Source organism: Pantherophis guttatus, chromosome 8 (assembly GCF_059756535.1).
Source record: "Pantherophis guttatus breed Tessera chromosome 8, ASM5975653v1, whole genome shotgun sequence".
Taxonomy (NCBI): Eukaryota; Metazoa; Chordata; class Lepidosauria; order Squamata; family Colubridae; genus Pantherophis; species Pantherophis guttatus.
Window position 1 is genome coordinate 58,761,093 of NC_142070.1, and position 22,828 is coordinate 58,783,920.

The following is a 22,828-nucleotide window of genomic DNA, read 5'->3' on the forward strand; positions in this document are numbered from 1 at the left end:
AAGAAAATCATTCCACTCTTCTGTTGGTTTGGCACAGTGAGTTTCTCTCAAAACATAAACTCAAACTACACTGCTTTGCAAAACTGCCATCTCAGATAGTATCTCCTTGTATTTTTTCAAAGACAAATTAATATTTAATATATACCTACCTTGAGGGAAGTAATTGGGCTGAACAATGCAGAGGAAAGCGTGGACAATGTGGAACAAAATCCCTATTGTTCCGGGCTCATAATAAGCATTGGTGTTGTATATCTTGTGGGGAACATACCCAAAATCTAGAGTTTCAGAAGGCATTTGAGGCAAAGGCTGCCGTTCAGAAATTGTTCTCCCACAGAACAATAAAAGAAGCAATAAATAAACTTCTCTAGCCATGGCTGACCAAACTCATAGACAGAGGCAGAAGGGAGGTGAATAACACCCTTGAGATGAGATGAGCTTTGCTGGGCATATACTTCAAAATGCTTTTCTCTGAGCTCTTCATAGGAATCTGATTAATAAAAAGAGAAAAGAGCTGTTTAACAAGTGACATCTTATTCCTGGAAATCAGCAGATCCCCATCCCATAATGAATATAATATCCTATGAAATTTTAAATCTTGGTATCTTTGCAGGAAGCATATTGGAAAAGATCTGTGCCCATTACCTAAGTCCTTTTATTACAAGGAAAAGAAGGAACCACAACTAGGTTCTTGTACCAAACTAAAATTTAAAATAAATGTTCCACTGTTAACATTTTTTCATTATTAAAAATGGGGTCTGGGATTAACCAATCATCAACCTTGGATCTACATTTACAGATGCAACATTTACCATTTTAACATGAGAATGGCAATTAAAGTAATAAAGGTGGGATAAAAATTTAATAAATAAATAAAAATCTGTCTCTCCCACCCCCACCCCCCAAGTCTCCATGGTGAACTACAATGCAGCTGAAAAATCAGTGCAATGGATTGTGGATTTCTTAGCAGAATTTCCAAACTGTGGTAAACTCTCTTTCAAATCAAAGTTGGTAACTTCAAGATGATGTAGTTTTCATGGAAACCAACCCCAATCAAGGGTTTCTGGAGGCAGTTGGTGCAGTTATGTGGCATCACCTTCTTCTGGAATCAGGAAGTATATTTTAGGAAAGGATAAAAATAATAAATGCCAGGGCTAGCTAATTTTCTGCTTTGTGTTCAAGAAATTGGCATTAGCAGCCAAGGACACAGTAAAACAGAGTTGTTTAGCTCCTTCTGAAGTTAACCACCTGGAGTAAATCACCCTTACTAGCATATCGAAACTTCACCATGGTTATTTTGGTTTATTCAACTAACTCAGTTGTTGTAGAATATACAGCACCATAAACCATGGCAATGTACATTATAAGGTAACACCTGGTGGAAAGGTTTGCAGACATTTTGAAGCCAAAGTGTGGTTGTGTAATTTGAAGGTTAGGTGCATGATGGAAAATACAGCCAGTGAATTGCAGAGAAGGAAACTTTTAAAATAACACTAGGTAGTTATCATAATCAGGGTTGTGACTGACTTTTTGAGTGAGTCAGCTCTCAAGACATGACCAAAGTATGATAGCCTCTGTTTGATGATCTTGGCTTCAAGTGATATTTTTAGTGAGAATCTTTGTTATTTTTGCAGTTCATGGGGTGCATAAGTCACTCCAGCACCACAGTTCAAAGGCATCCATCCTTCTCCTATCTACCTTTTTCAGAGTCCACGTTTCGCAGCCATAAGCAGCAATTGGAAAAATATTGAGTAAACTAATCTGCATTTGGTTTTAACACTGATGTCTTTACTCTTCCAGATATTATTTATGCCAGACATTGCAGTTCTTCCAAGTGATATTTGCCTTCTGTTACATTCATTTTAATTACTGAAATTCTTCCCATCAGTGACAAATCTAGTTTTTCCTATCTATTTAAATTTATCTCCCTCCATATTTTAACATAATTATTATTTATTTTTATTTCAGATTATATCGATATTGATTAAAGATTCTTCTTTTAAACAGTGGCAGAAAGATATAACTAAATTTATTTGGCAAAACAAAAAACCAAGAATTAAATATAAGCTTTTACAGGATGCTAAAGAAAGAAGAGGACTAGGTTTAGATTATAACAACAGAGTTCACAAGCAACACACTACATTCCCATTGAATTTTTTAATCATTAATCATTTGTTAATCTGCATCATGATGTAATTCCCTTCAATGATGTCTTTTTTGATTTAACAGATAATTGGGAATAACAGACATTATCGTCACCTCCTCCATTTGGTCTTGAGATTTTACAGTAATATGAATATTGGTCAGCATATTAGAGAAGACTGTTCAGCACAGAAGCTTCATTTTATATGGAAATGGTTCCCTTAAGCTTGAAACAATGATATACAGTGTTAAATCCGGATATGAAAAGAGAGGCAGGATGATCATAGTGTAGTAAAACAACCGTTTATTGCAGGCAATAGGGAACAACAACAAACTAACTACGAACAGAGAACTGCCCGAGGCTGCAGCTCCTTTTACCGGGAGCTGTCCAGCCTGTCAGCCACTGACGCTTTTTAATTTTCCTGCTGGCGGGAAAATGAACCAATGAGTGAAAGCTGATGTAAGACTCACTCCTACTTGCATATTCAATACCCCTCCCTTTTGGTTGAGAGTTATCCAATCAAAATGTGTTACGAGATGTAGTCCCATAAGTAGGCGTTCCTTCTATGGGTGTGCCCTGACCTGTGCAATTCATTTGACTCAGCATCGGCGGTCTGAGCAGGCAAACCTTCTGTCGCTCCCACCTCTGCCTGTGGAACCACCTCAAACCTTTCCGGAGGCCTGACTGATTCCATGGCGTGGATTATTTCCGTGACTCCTGGTCGGACCCCAGGTTCCTCAGAGACCCTTGGCTGGATTCCTGTTTCCTCAGCTAAGTTATTGCATTCATCCTCCCGGCTTGAGTATAGCATAGGGAAGTGAGTTAATTGTGCATTAGTATTTCTAGTTGTCAGGGCCTGGTCTGACTCTGTTTGTTTACGGGCACTGTGTGTTCTTCGTCCCGGGAGCTGGTGAATGTGCCTTCTCCAGACCTTACCGTCCTCTTAATTCTATTTATTAAGATGGGGGACCTGTGATCTGGGTTACCCTTCCTGGTACCCCCATAGTACCCCCTGTATAGCTGTGGGCATATACTGGGTCTCCCACTCTGAATGACCGGCATTTGCTGGTGGAAGTCTATGGGTACTTCTGCACTGTATTGGGGGTCTGTCTAACTTTGACCTTAATTTCCTACCTATCAGTAGTTCTGGTGGACTTGTGTGTGTCGTTGCACTGGGGGTGATGTGCTAAATTAATAGTAAGGTGTCTATTTTTGTTTGCCAATCTCCTGGTTTCTTTAGTGGATCTCACCATCCAGCCAGGGCTGCATGCCCTGGCGCAGAGAGGGCATGGTGGATCCCTTGTTCAGCTAAGAACATCTCAAATGGATTGGCTGTAAATTGGGGGCTGTTGTCAGACACCACTATGTCCGGTAATCCTTGTGTTGTGAATAGTCCCCTCAGTACCTTAATAACAGCTTCTGCTGTGGTTGTGGCCATGATTGTTACTTCCAGCCACTTGGAATAGGCATCTACTATTATGAGGAATGTTTTCCCTTGCACTGGCCCTACGAGGTCTATGTGTAATCGGGACCAGAGTTCCCTGGGTGTGTCCCATTCTTGTGTGGGTGCGATGGGTGATGCCGGCCTGGTTTCCTGGCACAGCTTACATGCGGTGACCCAAGCCTTTATCTATCTATCCATCCCGGCCACCATACATAGCTCCTAGCTAATGCTTTCATCCTCATAATTCCTGGGTGCCCCACATGCAATGCTTCCAACACAGCTTCTCTTAAGGTTTGTGGTATAACAACTCTATCCCCCAATAACAAACACCCCTTCATTGCAGACATTTCCGTCTGTCAGATTTTAAACAGTTTAAGTTCATCCCCCAATGTTCCATCTGGCCACCTCTTCGTGCCCAGTTTAAAATTCATGCCAAAGTTCTGTCTTGCCATTTGTCTTTCTATTTCGGCTGCCGTGATGCGGCCCTTTGTGATTTCTTCTATTTGGAAGATTGATGATGCCGGTGTAGAGTCCTCCACCAGGTCCGGGAGTGGGCATCGGCTGAGGCCGTGCGTCTGTATGGTCGATGGTCTTTCCAGGCCGGTGTATCAGACGGTATTTGTATGCAGCCAAAAAACAGCCCATCTTGTCACCCTGGGACAATATGTTCATGGTTGATCTGTCTCCTGCAAGGATATCTAGAAGTGGCTTATGGTCTGTGATGAATTCAAAATTCTCTTCCATATAGGTATTTGTGAAACCTTTTCACCCTGGCAACTGCAGCCAATGCTTCTTTATCTATTTGACTGTAATTCCGATAGGCTTTTGCCAGTGTCTTGAAATAAAATGCAGTCGGAGCTTTCTTGCCATTTGGTAGTCGGTGGCTGAGGACAGTGCCAATGCCAAAGGGGGAGGCGTCGCAGGTCAGGATGAGGGGTAAAATGTCATTGTATTGTACTAATACGCAGTGTGACGTTAAAAGACCTTTTATTTCTAAATGCTGGAGATGTGATTGCTTGGATGCCACATATTACCATATGTGGTGGGCTTGTAAGAAAGTGAAGGCTTTTTGGATAAAAATTTGGTGGGTTATGCAAAATGTTTTGAAGAAAAAACTTCAGTTTTCTCCACAATTGTTTTTATTGGGTATAGTTAAGGGTTTTACATTGGGCGAAACAAAGTTGATATTGTATATGGTGACAGCAGCGAGATTATTGATAGGTGAATATTGGAAGAATGAAGCTATGCCCACTATTGAAGAATGGACTTTGAAGATGGCTAGTTTTGCGGAGATGGTGAAGATTTCAGCATATTTAAAAGACCGAACTCAAGAGATTTATGTATGGGAGTGGAAAAAGTGGATAGATTATGTGCAGAATAAATATCAAACTAAGAAATATCAGATAGCTTTTAGTTGAATGAATGTATTATGTAGGGACAAATTAATAGAGTTTTATGAAGGTATAAATAGTATATAGGGGGTGGAGGGATTTAAGTTTTATAAAATGTATTTTTCGATTAGGATTTTATATTGTGGAAGTCCAGGGGAGGAAAAGGGGAGGGCTAGGGAGGGTATGGGGGGTTTGGGGGGGGGAAACTGGGGAGAAAATGTATTTGTAAAACTTTTTAAATAAAAAAAAAGACCTTTTATTTCTGTGAAGGCAGAAGCTTCTTTATGTCCCCAATACCAGGCTCCCTTCTTATCCAATAGCCTGTGGAGTGGTTCAGCAACGGTTGCTTTCTGCAGCAAAAAGATACTATAAAAACGCAATAGTCCTAAGAATGCCTGAAGTTCAGTCTTATTTTTTGGTGTAGGGGCTTCTTTAATTGCCTTCAGCTTGTTGTCGATGGGGTGAATGCCCAATTCGTCTATACGATAACCCAGAAACTCAACCTGGGGTACGACTAGCTGGCATTTTTCCCTTTTTACTTTAAGCCCTGCTTCCTGGAAATAGCTCAAGGCTATTCTTAATCAGTGGCTGAGTTGTTCCATATTATCTGCTGCCACAAGGACGTCACTGAAATACGGAACTACTCCTGGGATCCCCTGCAGAAGGTGTTCCATTAAGCTCTGGAACAACCCAGGTGCCACACTAACTCCGAATTGCAATCTGTTGCATTTGAATGCCACCCTGTGCATGACTATAGTTTGGGCATCCACTTTGGAGGCATCTATTGGTAACTGTTGGTATGCCTGGGCCAGGTCAAGTTTGGCGAAAATTTTGCTTTTGCCCAATGAATGTAAGAGATGCTGAACCACTGGCATGGGATATGCACTCTGTTGCAATGCTTTGTTAATTGTAACATTTATAACCAGCGCAGATGCGCACAGACCCACCTGGCTTAATTGATGTGACAATCGGGGTCTCCCGCCTGGCATGATCGATTGGCTCCAAAATTCGCTGTGCAATTAGCTTGTCTAGTTGCTCATCTATTTTGGGCCTGAGAGCAAAAGGAACTCGCTGCGGCTTTAGTCGGACAGGGGCAATATGAGGGTCTAGGCTAAATGAGATAGGGGTCCCCTTGTACTTGCCTACAGTCCTGTCGAAAACGTTGCTGAATTCTCCTTGACGCTGTCCTGGTGGAGATGATGGATGCCCATTATACCCAAGCCTAGGGCATTGAACCATTCTATCCTGAGTAGGCTGGGTAGGTCTTTGTCCACTATTGTCAGTTGTAGGGGTCCCTTGAATTTCTTGAAGCTTATTTCAAAGAATCCGCTCCCGTTCACTGGTATGCATTTCCCTTGGTAGTCCTTCAGCAGTGTTTTTTGTGGTTTTAATTTCTGCCTGGTGATTCCCGGGATTGCTTTCTTGATTGTAGTCCAGGACATAATGGACATAAAGGAACCCGTGTCCACCTCCATGTTGCATGGGGTTCCCTCTATTTTCACGGTGGTATTAAATTTTATGGACTTATATGCATCGGAGTGCCTTACTATTGTCTGATGTATTTCTCGCACTTCAGCTGGCCGGTCTTCACGACGCTTGTATTTTGAAAATGGCGCCTTCCGGAATCCCGGTTGTTGGCCACATGGTGGTGGCTGCATTGTGTTTTGCCTCTGTTGGCAGTTCTTTTATGGCCCGTCAGCGGCCTGTGCAGATTGTAGCTGATTCCGACAACGAGGAGCCTGGTGTGGTGCTGCGCCAGCAGCCTATGCAGCTGGCGCTCGAGTCAGACAGTGAGGAGGCTGGTGAAGATGTAGTGCCAGAGGCAGGGACTCAGCCAGGGCCTTCAGAACCTCCAGAAGATCCTTTAAGTGATGAGGATGAAGAGGAGGAGCCTCTTCTCAATGCACGGGCGCGCAGAGCTGCCAAAAGGCAGGAGTGGCTCCTCAGGAGGTCTCCTTGAGAGTAAGGCTTGGGGCTAATTGGCCACTCCCTTAGACTATTTAAGGGGGGATGCCGACTGCAGCAAGCTGTAGGGAACAACTTTAGCTCATTCTCCTTCGTGTCTGGATTCTCTGCAAAATTGCTTATTAAGTTGCTTTTTGCCAACTCTAGTAAGACTGTGATTACCTTATCTTAGAATTCTTGTAGGCTGTTAAGACAGTTTATCAACAGCCTTTGGTTGATAAAGACTGAGTTATTTGAGTAAAATAAGCTTTGTATAGATTTTGTGTGTGCTGTGTTCTTTGGGGTCCGTAGCTGGGGCAGAACAGTGTGTTCCCTACCTGAAAAAACACACACACAAACCTTGATTACAATGGAGGAGCTGAGGGAAGAGAATGTGCAGCTTCGGCAGCAGTTAACTATGATGGCTGGCCAGCTGACTCAGCTTCAAGCCCAAATGCCTCCACCACCACCTCCTCCTCCTCCTCCTCCTCCTCCTCCTCCTCCTCCTCCTCCTCCTCCTCCTCCTCCTCCTCCTCCTCCTCCTCCTCCTCCTCCTCCTCCTCCTCGAAACTGCCCGGTAACTATGCCTGATAAGTTTGCTGGTAATTTGGAAATGTTTCTGGCTTTCCTTGGACAATGCAATTTATTTATGTGTTTGCGAGCTGAAGATTTTCCCCATGACTGAGATAAAGTCGGATTCATTATCAGCCTCTCTCTGGCTCTGCAGCTCATTGGGCCACACCCTTATTGGTCCAGAACAGTCCATTGCTTAATGACTTTCGGGGGTTTTGTGAGCACTTGCGGCAAATGTACGAGGACCCTATCAAAGCAAAAACATCCACCAGACAGTTGAAGTCCTTGAAGCAAGGCCGGCTACCCTTTCAGGAATACATTACCAAATTCTGTTTGTTAAGCCAGGACTCAGCCTGGAATGAGGCAGCACTTTTGGATGTATTCCAGAAGGGTTTGTCGGAGGCGTTACAGGATGAGTTGGCTGGAGGTTGGTTACAGGATGAGTTGGCCTCTGACTCTTAATGAGCTGTTTCATCTGTGCCTCAGAATTGATGCCAGGTTGCAGCGCCAGCCCTCTCATCGTGCCCATCAGGAACCCTGTGTGAACCCAGTTGTATGTGAGGCTCTGACTCCAAGGGAGGAGCCCATGGAAATCGGTGCAGCCAGAACTCGCCTGTCCATAGCTGAGAAGGACAAACGACGGGCAGTGGGGTTGCGTTTATATTGTGGGGAGCCTGGACACTTCACTGCCTCTTGCCCCAAGAAGCAATGCGGGGCATCCACTCCTGGTCCCGTACCAGTCACAGCCTAACCTGTTGGGAAACAACCAGAGCCCAATCTAGGGGAGACCCTGGGTCGGGCACATATCAACACTGGCTCACGCCCTGCGGAGGTGGATTCTGGACCCCCTCATCATTTGATTTTGAATACCAAGGTCTTCATTGCCAATAACCCCCAAGGGATTCCAGCTTATGTTTTGGTGGACTCCAGTGCGACGGGCCGATTAAGGCCGCCACTCAACTCATGCGTCTGACCATCGGTAAGCATGAGGAAGCCATCCAATTTTATGTCACGTCCGGATTACATTTTCCTTTAGTTTGGGGGCTGGCTTGGCTTTGGACTCATGATCCACACATACTTTGGTCCCAGAATTTCATGTCGTTCCCGAGCCTGCAATGTGTGGATCATACTCGCCAAGTTTGCGCAGGCCAGGTGCAGGGTCCACCTGCGGTATCTTTGCCGGCCGACCTCTCGGACTTCGTGGGCATTTTTAGCGAGAAAGAGGCAGACTAAATGCCCCCACACCCGTAATACGATTGTCCCATTGACTTAATCCCGGATGCACCACTCCCTATAGAATTGTCAACCAATTCAATGCAACCTGAATTGGTTGCATTAAGGGAATTTGTGGACAAAACCTGGCCTGTGATTTTATCCGGCCCTCATCATTGCTCTTGTCCGCTCCGGTCCTCTTTGTCAAGAAAAAAACCGGAGACTTGCACCTGTGCTGCAATTACCATAAACTGAACGCCATTACGGTGCATAACCGGTATCCTTTACCCTTGATTCCTGAACTCTTAAGAGAGACTTCGGGGGGCTACCGTGTTTACCAAATTGGACCTGCGTGGCGCTTACAATCTGGTTCGGGTACGAGAAGGGGATGAGTGGAAGACAGAATTCGGCAGCAGGTATGGCCATTTTGAATATATGGTCATGCCGTTTGGATTAACCAATGCTCCCGCTGTCTTCCAGGATTTTATGAACGATATTTTCCGGGATCTTTTGGACCAGTTTGTTGTGATTTATCTCGATGACATCTTGATTTACTCAACATCCCGGAAAAGTCATCTCCAACATCTCTGTCTGGTCTTGCAACAGCTTCGGGAACACCAGTTATATGCCAAGCTGGAGAAGTGCCAATTCTACCAGACGACCATCGACTTCTTGGGCCATCGCATTTCTCCCGAGGGCATCGCAATGGATCGGAGCAAGGTTGAGGGGCTGAGAAGTTGGCAACCTCCCCGTCGGGTGAAAGATGTTCAGCAACTCCTCGGGTTCGCCAATTATTACCCGACATTCATCCCTAGTTTCGCCACTTTGACCGTGCCCCTCACTCGATTCCTGCAGAAGAAAGTCCCATTCCGGTGGGGCACCCCCGAGCAGCAGGCGTTCCTGGCCTTAAAGCAGGCCTTCATGAAAGAGCCGATTCTTAAGCATCCTGACCCTCACCGTCTGTTTGTGGTGGAAACTGACGCATCAGATATCGCAGTCGGAACGGTGTTACTCCAGGCTCACCTGGCTGGCGGTACTCTTTTTCCTTGCGCATACTATTCCCGGAAATTGAATCCTTCCAAGCGCAATTATATCATCTGGGAAAAAGAGCTACTGGCCATTAAGGCTGCGTTCGAGACCTGTCGAGGGGGCCCGACATCAAGTGGAAGTCCGGACGGACCAAAGAATCTGGAGTTTCTGCAGACCGCGCGTAAACTCAATCAACGACAGATCCGGTGGTCCTTCTTTTTTATCCGCTTTAACTTCAAAGTGACATACATTCTGAGTGGGCGCAATCAACGAGCAGATGTGCTTTCGAGGAAACCCAAATATGCCCAAGTCAAAGACCTGCTTCCGCCTCGGACAATTCCAGTCGAGTCATTCACTGCCGCCCAGGAACCTGTAGACCTACAGGTTCAGACCCAGGAGGCACAGCAGCAGGACGCCTATGTCTATCTTCGGAAGCATGAAGTAGGGCCTGACCCTCCCTGGATGTTTACCAACAATCTCTTGAGGTACCAGGAGAGACTTTATGAACCATTGGGGCTGCTTAGGGGTCTTATTTTGTCCCAGTGCCACGACAACTCTGCGGCGGGACATTTCGGTCTGTTTAAAACCCTTAATCTTGTGTCGCAGACCTTCTGGTGACCTCGTCTCCGTCATGATGTCCAGACATATGTGACGTCCTGTGTCCGTTGTCGACAGGCCAAGTCGGCCACGGGCACTCCCCCAGGACTACTTCAGCCTTTGCCAACACCAGAGAGACCTTCGGGTGTCATCTCGATGGACTTTCTAACAGACTTGCCCCCGTCTTCGGGTTTCACGACTGTGTTTGTAGTGGTGGACATGTTGACGAAGATGGCGCATTTTACACCCTATCGAGGATTGCCGACAGCTTGTGCCACCGCCCGCATGTTCATCCAACATGTCTTTCGGCTACATGGCCTACCGTGTCGGACAGAGGGACCCAGTTCACCGTCCAGTTTTGGAAAGGGGTGATGACGGCCTTAGATGTCAAGATCTGCTTATCGTCAGCTCATCATCCCGAAACTGACAGCGGGACTGAAATATAGAGGCCTATATTTCTTTAATACCGAAGGAAGGGGTGGACCATACTCTGATACATAATTATAAGCCCATCTCACTTTTAAACGCCGACTATAAAATTTTTGCAACTGTAATGGCAGCTAGATTTAAGAGATACCTTAGCGAATTCATCCATATAGATCAAAATGGTTTTCTACCAGCCAGACAGTTGAAGGATAATGTACGGATCATAATGGATGCCCTGGAATATTACGAGGCCCACCCTGAGAAGCAGGCGGCGTTCCTCTTTTTGGACGCCCAGAAAGCCTTCAATAGGGTCAATTGGAATTATCTTATATCACAATTGAAATATATGGAGGCTGGCGACCATTTCCTGAATGCAATCCAGGCAATTTATAGTCAACAGAAGGCCAAGATTTTGGTCAATGGAGAAGAGTCGGAGGAGGTGACGATAGCGAAGGGAACGAGACAAGGCTGCCCACTCTCCCCATTGTTATTTATATTCACGCTAGAACCTTTACTTAGGTCAATAAGACAAGAGGTGAGCATAAGAGGACTAAAGATCAGAGAACAAGAATACAAGATCCAGGCGTTCACGGACGACCTGGTCTTTGTTCTGGAAGAGCCACTAACCTCCGGTGGGCGACTTATTGACATAATACAGAAATTTGGTGAAGTAGCGGGATTACAAATAAATAGGAAAAAAACAAATATCATAGTTAAAAACATGACGGAAATACAAAAATTAGAATTACAAAACACTTTGGGCCTCCAGGTAGTTCGTAAAGTTAAATATTTAGGGATTTGGCTGTCTGATAGATGCTCCTCAATAAAGGTGGATAACTATTTAAAATTAACTGAGCTATTAGACAAAGATTTGGAGAAATGGGGCAAGATACAATTATAATTAATGGGACGGAGAGCCTTAATTAAGACCCACGTAGTGCCCAGAATGGTATTTCTCTTTCAAACGGCCCCAGATAGACTGGATAAAACCTTTTTTAGGAACTTGGACAGGGCTACAAATAGATTTATTTGGCAGGGCAAGAAGCCTCGAATTAAGTTGAAAACGATGCAGAAACCGAAAGAACAAGGTGGGTTGGGGGTCCCAAATTGGAAGTATTACTATAATTCGGCGGTTTTGGTTTGGATTCGTGAATGGATTACACTACAAGGGAGACATCTGTTAGCAATCGAAGGTCACAATCTCCAACAGGGGTGCCATGCCCACCTATGGTGGGAAAGAGGCAAACCCCCAGCATATTTTACGAAACATCATGTGCAAGGAGTCCTGATTGAGAGTTGGATGGAAATTAGGAAAACATATAATAAGGTACCACTCTGGGTCTCACCTATGGAAGCTGTGATCTATCCGATTCTGTATAATCCAGAGAAAAAATTGACCTACAAAGAAATATTAGATATGAATGGGAAGCTAAAAACAAAATTGTCACTTCAGGAACAAGGAGTGAACCTAGACTGCTGGACGTACATGTAAATTAGTAGTAAGTATATGAATGATAGACAGAGATTTGGGATTAGCCGAGAGGTGCAGATTCTAGATAGAATACTATTGGGGGTGGATTAAAAGGTGTTATCTAGATGCTATAAATTCTTTACGGCTATGGAGGTAGGTGAGGAATATGCAAAGACTTCGGTTCATGCTTGGGAGAAGAATCTAGGTTATTCAATAGAGCCTGAGAGGTGGAACGAAATCTGGACTAAGAATATTAAACTAACCTGGTCAATAGGATACAGGGTGGATAAAAATCAATGATTTTTTTAAAAAAAATCAAAAAAATCAGATTTTTTTTATTTAAATTGGATTTTTTTTATTTTTATCAAATTTATTTTAATAAAAAACTTTTGGGGTAAAAATCTATTGTAAGATAGTTTTCTATTTAAGATACATAAATAATTTAGTTTATTCAGCATGAAATGGAGCTTAGTTATGTAGCATGAGGCTGTATATTCTGCAACATAGGGACTATCGGTGAGTCAACAGTGGGTCAAAGGAGTAGCAGAGATGACAGTTGCTCTTTAAAAATTATGATTTAAATCAAGTTGATTTAAATCAAGCCTTTTTACTAGTGATTTAAATCATGATTTAAATTGTGATTTAAATAAACTCGATTTAAATCAAATCCACCCTGATAGGATATAAAGAAAATATATATAAAATGGCATATCAATGGCATTTACTGCCGGTCAGATTCGCCAAAATGTTCCCTGCAACACCCTCAGCCTGTTGGAAATGTGGCGTTAAAGAAGGCACATATTTCCACCAATGGTGGACCTGTCGAGAGGCAATGAAATTTTGGAAGAATATTCAGAAGTGGCTTAATAAGATGTTGGGGCAGTATATACAATTGCGTCCTGAGGTATTTTTATTAGGGATAAGACCCGAAAATGTTAATAGAACGACATGGTATCTGCTGCTACATATAACAACAGCTGCAAGATTGGCATGGGCCTAATACTGGAAGATGGATGTTAGCCCACCCAAACAAGTAGTAATTCAGAAAATAATGAATTGTGCGGAATCAGATCGGCTTACTATGATACTGAAAGGACGAGGGGACACAGATTACTATATATCTTGGAGTCAATGGTATAATTGGATGTCAAATCGAGCTGCAAATAGAGGTATTTGATAAGCATGTCACTTGGTACATGTAATAGACTTTTGTAGGTTACTCTATATATGTAATGGGACAATTTTATTCCCTTCTCGCGTTGTGATGTAGACCGCTATGGATTTAATGTTTGTTGGATGTATAAAATAAAATAAAGGGGGAAAAAAAGAAAAAGAAAAGAAAAAGTCATTGGAATATTGGAGCAATACCTGTGCTGCTTTGTCAATCAACAACAGGACAATTGGACAGAATACTTAGCAGTCGCGGAGTTTGCTTTTAATAATTCCAAGCACACCTCCACTCAAACCACCCCTTTCTTAGCCAATCTGGGCTATCACCCGCGTTTCTTCGCGCTCACGTCCTTTGATTCCCCGGTTCTAGCAGCGGATGAATTCTTGACTGAGTTACAGGCCGTTCATCAACTGGTGAAACAATATCTCGACAAGGCCAAAGAAGATTATAAAAAGGTCACAGACTGCTCTTGGCGGGCAACACCACCGTTGGCTGTTGGGGATCGTGTGTGGCTGTCACTGAAGCATCTCCCTTCAGACAGGCCAGTGAGAAAATTAGATCATCATTACATTGGACCTTTACCTGTAGAGGCGGTCATCAATCCAGTGGCCTACCGCCTGACCCTGCCTCGGTCTTTGAGGATACACGCTGTGTTTCATTGATCCCTTCTGGTTCCCGAACGGCCTACCTGTCTGCTCCGCCAACTGGACCATCCTCAGCCGGCGCCTCGTGATGAAGATGAATCACTCAAGTACGAGGTCACTGGCATTCGAGACTCCCGGTGGCTGAAGGATCAATTCCAATACCTCATCGAGTGGAAGGGGTATGGGCCGGAGGACTTCACTTGGGAGGATGCAGCCTCTGTTCATGCTCCAGAACTTGTACGCGCCTTTCACGAGCAGTTCCCGTCCTGACCGCATCAGGATCGACAGACTTGGGGGAAGGGCCCTGCGGTGAGGGATAGTGTTGTGGCCCGTCAGCGGCCTGTGCAGATTGTAGCTGATTCCGACAACGAGGAGCCTGGTGTGGTGCTGCGCCAGCAGCCTATGCAGCTGGCGCTCGAGTCAGACAGTGAGGAGGCTGGTGAAGATGTAGTGCCAGAGGCAGGGACTCAGCCAGGGCCTTCAAAACCTCCAGAAGATCCTTTAAGTGAAGAGGATGAAGAGGAGGAGCTTCTTCTCAATGCACGGGCACGCAGAGCTGCCAAAAGGCAGGAGTGGCTCCTCAGGAGGTCTCCTCGAGAGTAAGGCTTGGGGCTAATTGGCCACTCCCTTAGACTATTTAAGGGGGGATGCCGATTGCAGCAAGCTGTAGGGAACAACTTTAGCTCATTCTCCCTCGTGTCTGGATTCTCTGCAAAATTGCTTATTAAGTTGCTTTTTGCCAACTCTAATAAGACTGTGATTACCTTATCTTAGAATTCTTGTAGGCTGTTAAGACAGTTTATTAACAGCCTTTGGTTGATAAAGACTGAGTTATTTGAGTAAAATAAGCTTTGTATAGATTTTGTGTGTGCTGCGTTCTTTGGGGTCCGTAGCTGGGGCAGAACAATTTTACTGGCTGGCTGGCTCGGCAGGCACTTCAGCCGGCCGATCTTCACACCGCTTGTATTTTGAAAATGGCGCCTTCCGGAATCCCGGTTGTTGGCCACATGGTGGCGGCTGCGTTGTGTTTTGCCTCTGTTGGCGGTTCACTGGCTGGCTGGCTCGGCAGCCTTTGGCTATGTGTCTCTTGTGATTACATCGGCAGCAAATATTTGTTTGAATCTACAAGCCACCCTGGGATGGTTCCCTCCGCATCCAGCACAGTTCTGGAATCTTTCCCTGCTTCTGCCATGCCAGCCTTCTATTCTGACCTTATTCGGTGGATATCCTCGTCCTCTTCAGAACTCTCACCCACGTCTGTAGCCTCTTGATAGCCCAGCATTTCCCCCCTCGAGGAATGGACACTGCTTGCCTTCTGAATGGAGGTGGCGGATTTACCCAATGTCTCAGCCACTCGGGCTTCTTCGAGGGCTTCTTTGAAGGGGATGTTTCTCCTGGCCAGCCATCTTTTTTGTAAGTTAAGGTCCCTCAGTCCCAGGACAAGTCTATCGCGCATCATTTCCTCCAGATTTATAAATTCACATTTCACTGCAAGATCTTGCAAACTCGCAACGAAATCATTTATTGTCTCACCCACCTGTTGGTCTCTGCGGTAAATCCCGTGTCGGCAGGCTAGTGGGGAGGCTAATTGCATGTAATGGTCCTTGAGGATGTCCTGCAGCGTTCGCCATTCAATGGTTTCAACATCTGTGGTGCTGCCAGGGACTTCACCATCTTGTAGATTTGTGGTCCGCAGTAGCTCAAGAAAAGGGCCCTTTTCTAGGGATCCGACAAGTCTTGTAGACTGTTGCATTCCATTAACATCCGAAACCTGCCCATGTATGAAGACCATTCTTCGGTGGTGGGGTTGAAATGTGCTGATGGAGTGTGTGTGGTCATCGTGTAATGGCTGATGCAGTCCTGAGGATTCTGCGAAGATGGTCGTGGATGCCAAACTAACTATGAACTGAGAACTGCCCAAGGCTGCAACTCCTTTTACCAGGAGCTGTTCAGCCTGTCAGCCACTGATGCTTGTTCATTTTCCCGCCGGCGGGAAGGCTGATATAAGACTCACTCCTACTTGCATATTCAATATACAGGTAGTCCTCAACTTACAACTGTTCATTTAGTGACTGTTCCGTTAGGATATGGTTTGAGCCTAACAAGTTGTCCAGGCAATATAAGTGTACTGTAACTTTAATCTGTAAATGTATTATGTGACTTTAATGCTGAGTCATGCTGTAATTAGGTAATCACTGGTTGTGAGAGTATTTAAGCAAGGTATTGTAACATGTTCAGTTGTTGCTATGATATGCTGCCATTGTGTATGAAGCTGATGTGATATGCTACCAGAATATGATATGCTGCCATAGTGAGGAGTTGCTATCTGCTATCATCGTGGTTTGTGAACCAGAGTGAGTTTGTTATTCTAACAAACTACTGTTTGTTTGGTGAGAAGATATCTGTAACTACTGGACTGATTTTACTGGCAAAGACTTGGAATTTGTTTAAAGACTATGAGATTGTTTTTCTACTATAAAGTAAGCTTTTGATAAACCAGTTTGCATAACTCTTATTCATTGCTCTCAGCAACGTTTCCTTGTGCATTTACTCTGCTGGTTGGTAACACAACAATATCCTTAACATTGGTTATGGGCCCAGAGCCAACCATAACTAACAAGGATTGTTAAAAAGCTAAACTGAGAGTTAATGTGAATAGAACAAACTGTGTTTGTAATAAACAATCCAAGTGACGATGGCACTAGAACAAGCAGCAAATTTTTCCATGATAACCCGGCTGGATGGAACAAACTATGTATCCTGGTCTGCAAAATGTAATCTACTTCTGCATAGAGAAGGACTGTGGGATATAGTTAATAATCCACCGGATGTAACAGCATGGAATCCTGCTGATGAGGAAGATGCGAAGAAATTAGCCAAGTTTAACAGAGACAATGAACGAGCTCTTTGCATTATTGGACTAACACTGGGTGACCAGCAGCTTGTCCATATTCGTGGCAAAGAGTCTGCTGCTAGGTATTGGACCAAGTTGAAGAGACTATTTGTTCGTGACTCTGTGGGTGCTCATATTTATCTCACAAGGAGATTATTTAAACATCTTCTTAAAGGTGGAGATATGATGGCTCATTTGGTATCCATGACCAGAATTTTCCAGGAGCTGCATGAAAAGGAACTTGTTTTCTCAGAACTACAACAAGTTTATATAATTCTTTCTTCTTTCGACGATAGTTATGACAACTATTTTTCTTCGTTAGAGGTTTTGTCCAGAGATGAACTGACATTGGCTGGCATAACCAGTAGGTTATTGGAAGAATCCAAAAGAAGACAAGAAAGGGATCAGTTGAGAGTGCAACAACCAAAAGAAGAAAAAATGTATTCAACTGCCTATTTTGTAAAACGTTGTTTTGCTTGTGGGGCTAAAGGGCTTATAGCTAAGTATTGTAAGAGTAAGAAAATGTCTGTTAGGAACAATACTAGACCCAAGAAGGGTTGTTATTTAGCTACATCCAGTTCAACTACTGTTGTTAACCAGGATTGTTGGGTTGTTGACAGTGGTGCTTCTCAATTTCTAGAAATAGAAAATTTTTTGTTAAAATGGAGAAGAGTAACCAGCATGTTAAACTAGCAAATGGCTGGAAGGTTAAGGTAGCTGGAGAGGGTATTGCTCGTTGGTCATTTAGTAATGAACCATTATCTATGTTATATATTCCTGGGTTAAAATTCAATTTATTATCTGTTAAATCATTACTGAAATTTGGGTTTACAGTAACATTTAAAAATGATAAGTGTTTTATTGAGAAAGATGGCAAGGTTGTTACTGCAAGTTTAGAAAATGATTTATTTATTTTAAGGGATAACCCAGTATTGGTGGCTAAGTCTAAGTCTGTTTATAAGAATGTTAAACCACATGATGAATGTATTCATCTGTTACACCGGAGACTTGGGCATTTAAATTTCAGGACGTTAAAGAAAACAGTTCAGTTATCTGAAGGGATAAAACTACAAGCATGTAGTAAATATCTAAATTGCAATGCCTGTAGTCAGCAAAAAAGTAGGGTAACACCAGCAAACCATGTTAATGGTTTTAAAACAAAAAAGCCATTAGAGGTAGTGTTTATAGACCTAATTGGACCCAAGAAACCCAGCATAGGAGGTGCCTGCTATATTCTGAGCATAGTAGACCATTATTCAAGATACGGATTCTGTTATCTAATGAAAACAAAAAGTGAAACATTCCAGCATATTAACAACTGGCTATGTTTTGTGGAAAGGAAACAGAAATTTAAGGTTAAATGCTTAGTGACTGATAATGGTACAGAATTTACCAACCAAAGATTGGAAAAGTTTTTGCAGGATGCAGGGATCCAGCATAAACGGTCTGCTCCACAGCACAATTCGTATATTGAGAGAAGAGGTCAAACATTGCAAGCCATGACTAGAACTATGTTGGCAGATTCTGGTTTGCCTGAAAATTTATGGGGTGAGGCTGTTATGTGTGCTAACCATGTGTTAAACAACGTGGTTCATTCCTCTACGGGTGAAATACCATTCACCTTATGGCATGGGAGGAAACCAAATCTTAGTTACTTACACACATTTGGAGCCCCAGCTTGGGTACATATTCCATCTAGTTTAAGGAGAAAGGATCAACAGAGAGCCAGAAAAATGTTTTTCATTGGCTATGAATCAAATCATAGGTCTTTTAGATTTTGGGCACAGGGTACTATTAGTGTTTACTGTAGTGCAAGTGCTAAATTTCTAGAGCACGAAGGATGGGATAAACTAGTGTGTGCAGATTATAGATATGATAATAATACTGTTAGTATAAAGCATCATATTCCTGATGATATTCCCGAGGATTTAGATGATGTAAAATCCTCTATCAAGGAGGAAGAACAGGAAGTAGGTTTAGAGGATGCAGTTTTAGGGGAGGAGTCAGATGAATCATCTGCAGTAAGTCCTGTATTACCTAGGAGATCTAGTAGGGAAAGGCATCCACCTGATCGATATAAAGCAACCGTAGTTTGCCGTATCTGCTATCATCGTGGTTTGTGAACCAGAGTGAGTTTGTTATTCTAACCAACTGCTGTTTGTTTGGTAATGAAGATATCTGTAACTACTGGACTGATTTGACTGGCAAAGACTTGGAATTTGTTTAAAGACTATGAGACTGTTTTTCTACTATAAAGTAAGCTTTTGATAAACCAGTTTGCATATCTCTTATTCACTGCTCTCAGCAACATTTCCTTGTGCATTTACTCTGCTGGTTGGTAACACAACAACAATATCCTTAACATGTTCAAAGTTACAATGGTGCTGAAAAAAGAGACTTATGACCATTTTCATACTTACAACCAGGGCCGGATTTTCCTATAGGCTAACTAGGCTTCAGCCTAGGGCCTCAAGATCAAGAGGGGCCTACATTCAAATTGTTAGCAAAATTAAAATTACACTTTCACTATAGGTGAAAGGGCCTCATAACTGGAATAGCCTAGGGCCTCTCTTCATCTAAATCCGGTCCTGCTTACAACATTGCAACATCCCTGTAATCATGTGATCAAAATTCAGATGTTTGGCAATTGGTTCATGTTTATGACCACTGCTATGTCCCAAGGTCATGTGATTCCTTTTTGTGACCTTCTGACAAGCAAAGTCAATGGAGAAATCAAATTCACTTAACAACTGTGTTACTAAATTAACAGCTGCAGTGGTTCACTTAACAACTATGGCAAGAAAAGTTGTAAAATGGGGCAAAACTCATTTAACAAATGTTTCCCTTAAATTTTGGGCTCAATTGTGGCTGTAAGTCGAGGACTAGCTGTACTGGATGCACAGAGATGCTCTGCTAGTATAGCACTTAATCAGGGATATGGGGCAAAGGAGATGGTCAAAATCTGCAAGATGGCAGGCACAGCATTGTGATCAAACCCATGAATGTACACAAAATGGATGAGGCTTCAACAGTGACTCCATGCCCACTATCCTGTTCATATTGCAACTGATCTGGTAGCCCTTCTACATACTGGATCACTTGAGGTGGAGACTGTGGATCACATACTCCTTTGATGTTCCTTTTACAGAGAGATTCGAAAAAAACATATCTTTCCAATAATTGCTAGGTATCCTGGCCATTCTGACACCATTTATCTCCAAGGGCTGCTTATGGACGAATAGTCCGAAATTACAGTGCAGGTAGCTAGATTCTGCGCAGCAGCACTGGGGATTCATCGCAAACACGTCAAGCCTACCATAACTATTTTATACAACAAATGCGGCAGATCCTTTGCACTGCTTAGTCCTTTCCCTTTTAATAATAAACTGATTACGAGCCACAGAGTTTATGGATTGTGATTTTAGTATAGTTAGACCATGTATAATTGACAAACTGGATTTTATTATAGATTTTGTCTGTTATTTATTATTTTATTCTAGAATTTTTAATTGTATATTTATTGAGTGGTTTTATTGTTCTGGTCTCTGGTCTATAACTGTAATAAAAATTCTGAAATCTGGATCACTTATCTGTGTTTAAGTTTGAAGCACTTCATATTAACAATCAGGTATCAGGATTTATTAAAGCCATTTTCATAAAATGAAGATATGGCAAAAAACCACCCTAAAAATCAGCCATTTTTGGTGAAGATGTACAAACTTCTCATATTTTGAGCTAAAGTCTCTCCAGTGAGAATGCAGGGAAAAACTTTGGCAGGCTACTTTACAAACATATGCTGTGTGAATGAAGAAACTGCTTATTTCAAGGAGGGGAGAGCTGGCTACCGGTCCCTGGCAAAACCCATTTTGTCAGGGACCTGTATTTGATCAAGTCCTGCATTTGATCAAGAAGTGCAATGTTGATTTCACAACTTCCATCCCTGGTCCACTACAGGCCATTAACAAGCATGACCAAGGTTGTTCGCATATTGAATTCTGGCCTGAAACCTGGCTAAAAGGGGTCTAGATTCATCTGGACAACTTTCTCTAGAAAGGGAAGGTTGGAGACACTGTCCAATCCACTGCATGGATCCACAACTATGAATCTCCTCCCTGGCCACCTAACAATCCAGGAATAATCCTAGGTGCAACAACCAGTGGCCAAACTAAGGGTATAGAGAACCCTGTCCACTTCTTCACAAGTTGCTGCCTCAAATTCATTCCAGACCTTATCACTAGACTTGTTTTCTTGACAACCCTGTTAAGTAAACTGGATTGAGGAGGAGGGATATTTCCAGTTTCACACCTAACTACCCACAACTCAAATTTGTCTGCAGTTGTGAAAAAAGGAGCATTTACAGCTCAATACCTGTTACATTCACACATTGAGCCTACCCAGGTCAGTGACAAAACTGGGGGTCCACTTGCATAGTCACAGTAAGCTAATTAGTGCTAACTCTGGTTTTCTTGAGGGAGAGTAGCTTTTGCAAACTCAGTCACTTTTCTAACTCTGTGATTCAATACGATGCACAGACCCAAAAGAGGGTTACTTGTATAAGTTAAATACAACTCTCGCTTGAAAGGTGAACAAGGAAGCAGACGAGATATTTCTAATCATGGAATTCATGCACACCTTAATCTACATAATTTTACAGGACATAAATCGTCGGTGTGCATGTGCGCATAACTTGTGCCCTCTCTCACCTTTTTATTTAAAAAGTCTTGCTCTTCTCTCAAAGCCAAGCCCTCACGCACTCTGACTGGACCGGTCAAGGCCAGCAGCCTTTCCCCAGGGTGGGACGGGAGGGTGTCGGAACTAAATCTCCTCGCGCGGCTTTCCCCGTTCCAGCTGCATTGGAGAAACGCCCCGCCGAATTAAACGCTCGCATAGAATCCGCGCTCTCCCCTGGTGAGCGGTTCTGCAATCCAGCGCCCGCGGGATCCCTTGAACGTTTCCCGAAAAGCGAGCGCTTCCTTGCGAGTAACCCAGCGGAACCCCCCGTCCCCCGGGCAGCCGCAGCTCCGAGCACGCCCACCTCCGGATCCTTTCTGCCGCAGAACTTCGGCGCTCCTACTCCGGGAGCGGGGCCGAAGCCCACCTTAGCACTCACCCACCGATGACTCCGGCGCCGCTTGGCTCGCTTCGGCTCCTTCTTCGCGCGCAGCAACAACTGGGCGGCAGCTCAGCCGCGCGCACTCCGCTCGTCCGCGGCCGACTCCTTAGTGCATGCCTGCCACGCGGTGAGTGTGCCTGGGAAAAGCGGGGTTGGGTAGGGCGGGTGAAACTACACTCACCAGCCCGGTGCCGGCTGGGTTGGGGCAGCGGGCTCAGTTGCGGGAAGCTGCTGCGACATTCAGACGCCAATGCCACCGTCGCTCGCACGGCAACCGGGAGGAGCGGTCGGGCAGCTCCAGCCGGTACCGGGGGGCTGGGGCAGTGCGGGCGGAGAGGCAGGGGCTCTGCCCCCCAGAGTGGGCACGAGGGCCAAACCAGGCTCTGTCCAGCGGCGGCTGAGCAACTGGGTTGCGACTCAGGGGAGCTCAGCGAGCGGGGAGGTTTCCAAGTGCGGGCGGAGGCGGAGATGTGGGCGAACCCAGCTGGCAAAGCAGGATAGTACTCTGCCGCGCAAAGCAGCGCTAGGGCTGAGTGTGAAACCCTAATTAAACTACGACTTGGTGACATGCCGATGTGTAGTGGAATGGAAGGACTAAAAAACATTCCCAGGTCAGTCAGAGACAGCTTTATTGCGCAAGGTTCAGAGCCAGATTTGTACCTGAAGCTTTGAACAAAGAAAGAACTCTGATACAATGGTTTTTATACATTTCTAAGACAAAGGATTCAGTGAGATCATACATTTTCCATATATGGTTAATCATGAGATCATACATCTGAT

General features: G+C 44.0%; 1 protein-coding gene across 4 annotated transcripts in view; it reads right to left on the bottom strand.

Annotated features, from left to right (window-relative positions):
* Nucleotides 1-22,492, bottom strand: part of PROM1 (prominin 1) — a 257,556-nt gene extending 235,064 nt beyond the window's left edge. For all 4 annotated transcript variants that reach the window (XM_060690886.2, XM_087875259.1, XM_060690887.2 and 1 more), the window contains exons 1-2: nt 22,046-22,492; nt 150-487 (exon numbers count right to left, since the gene is read on the bottom strand). In XM_060690886.2, coding sequence (XP_060546869.1) covers nt 150-372 — 223 coding nt within the window. In that variant the 5' untranslated portion in view covers nt 373-487; nt 22,046-22,492. The remainder of the gene's footprint in view (nt 1-149; nt 488-22,045) is intronic.
* Between the last annotated feature and the right edge of the window lie 336 nt (nt 22,493-22,828).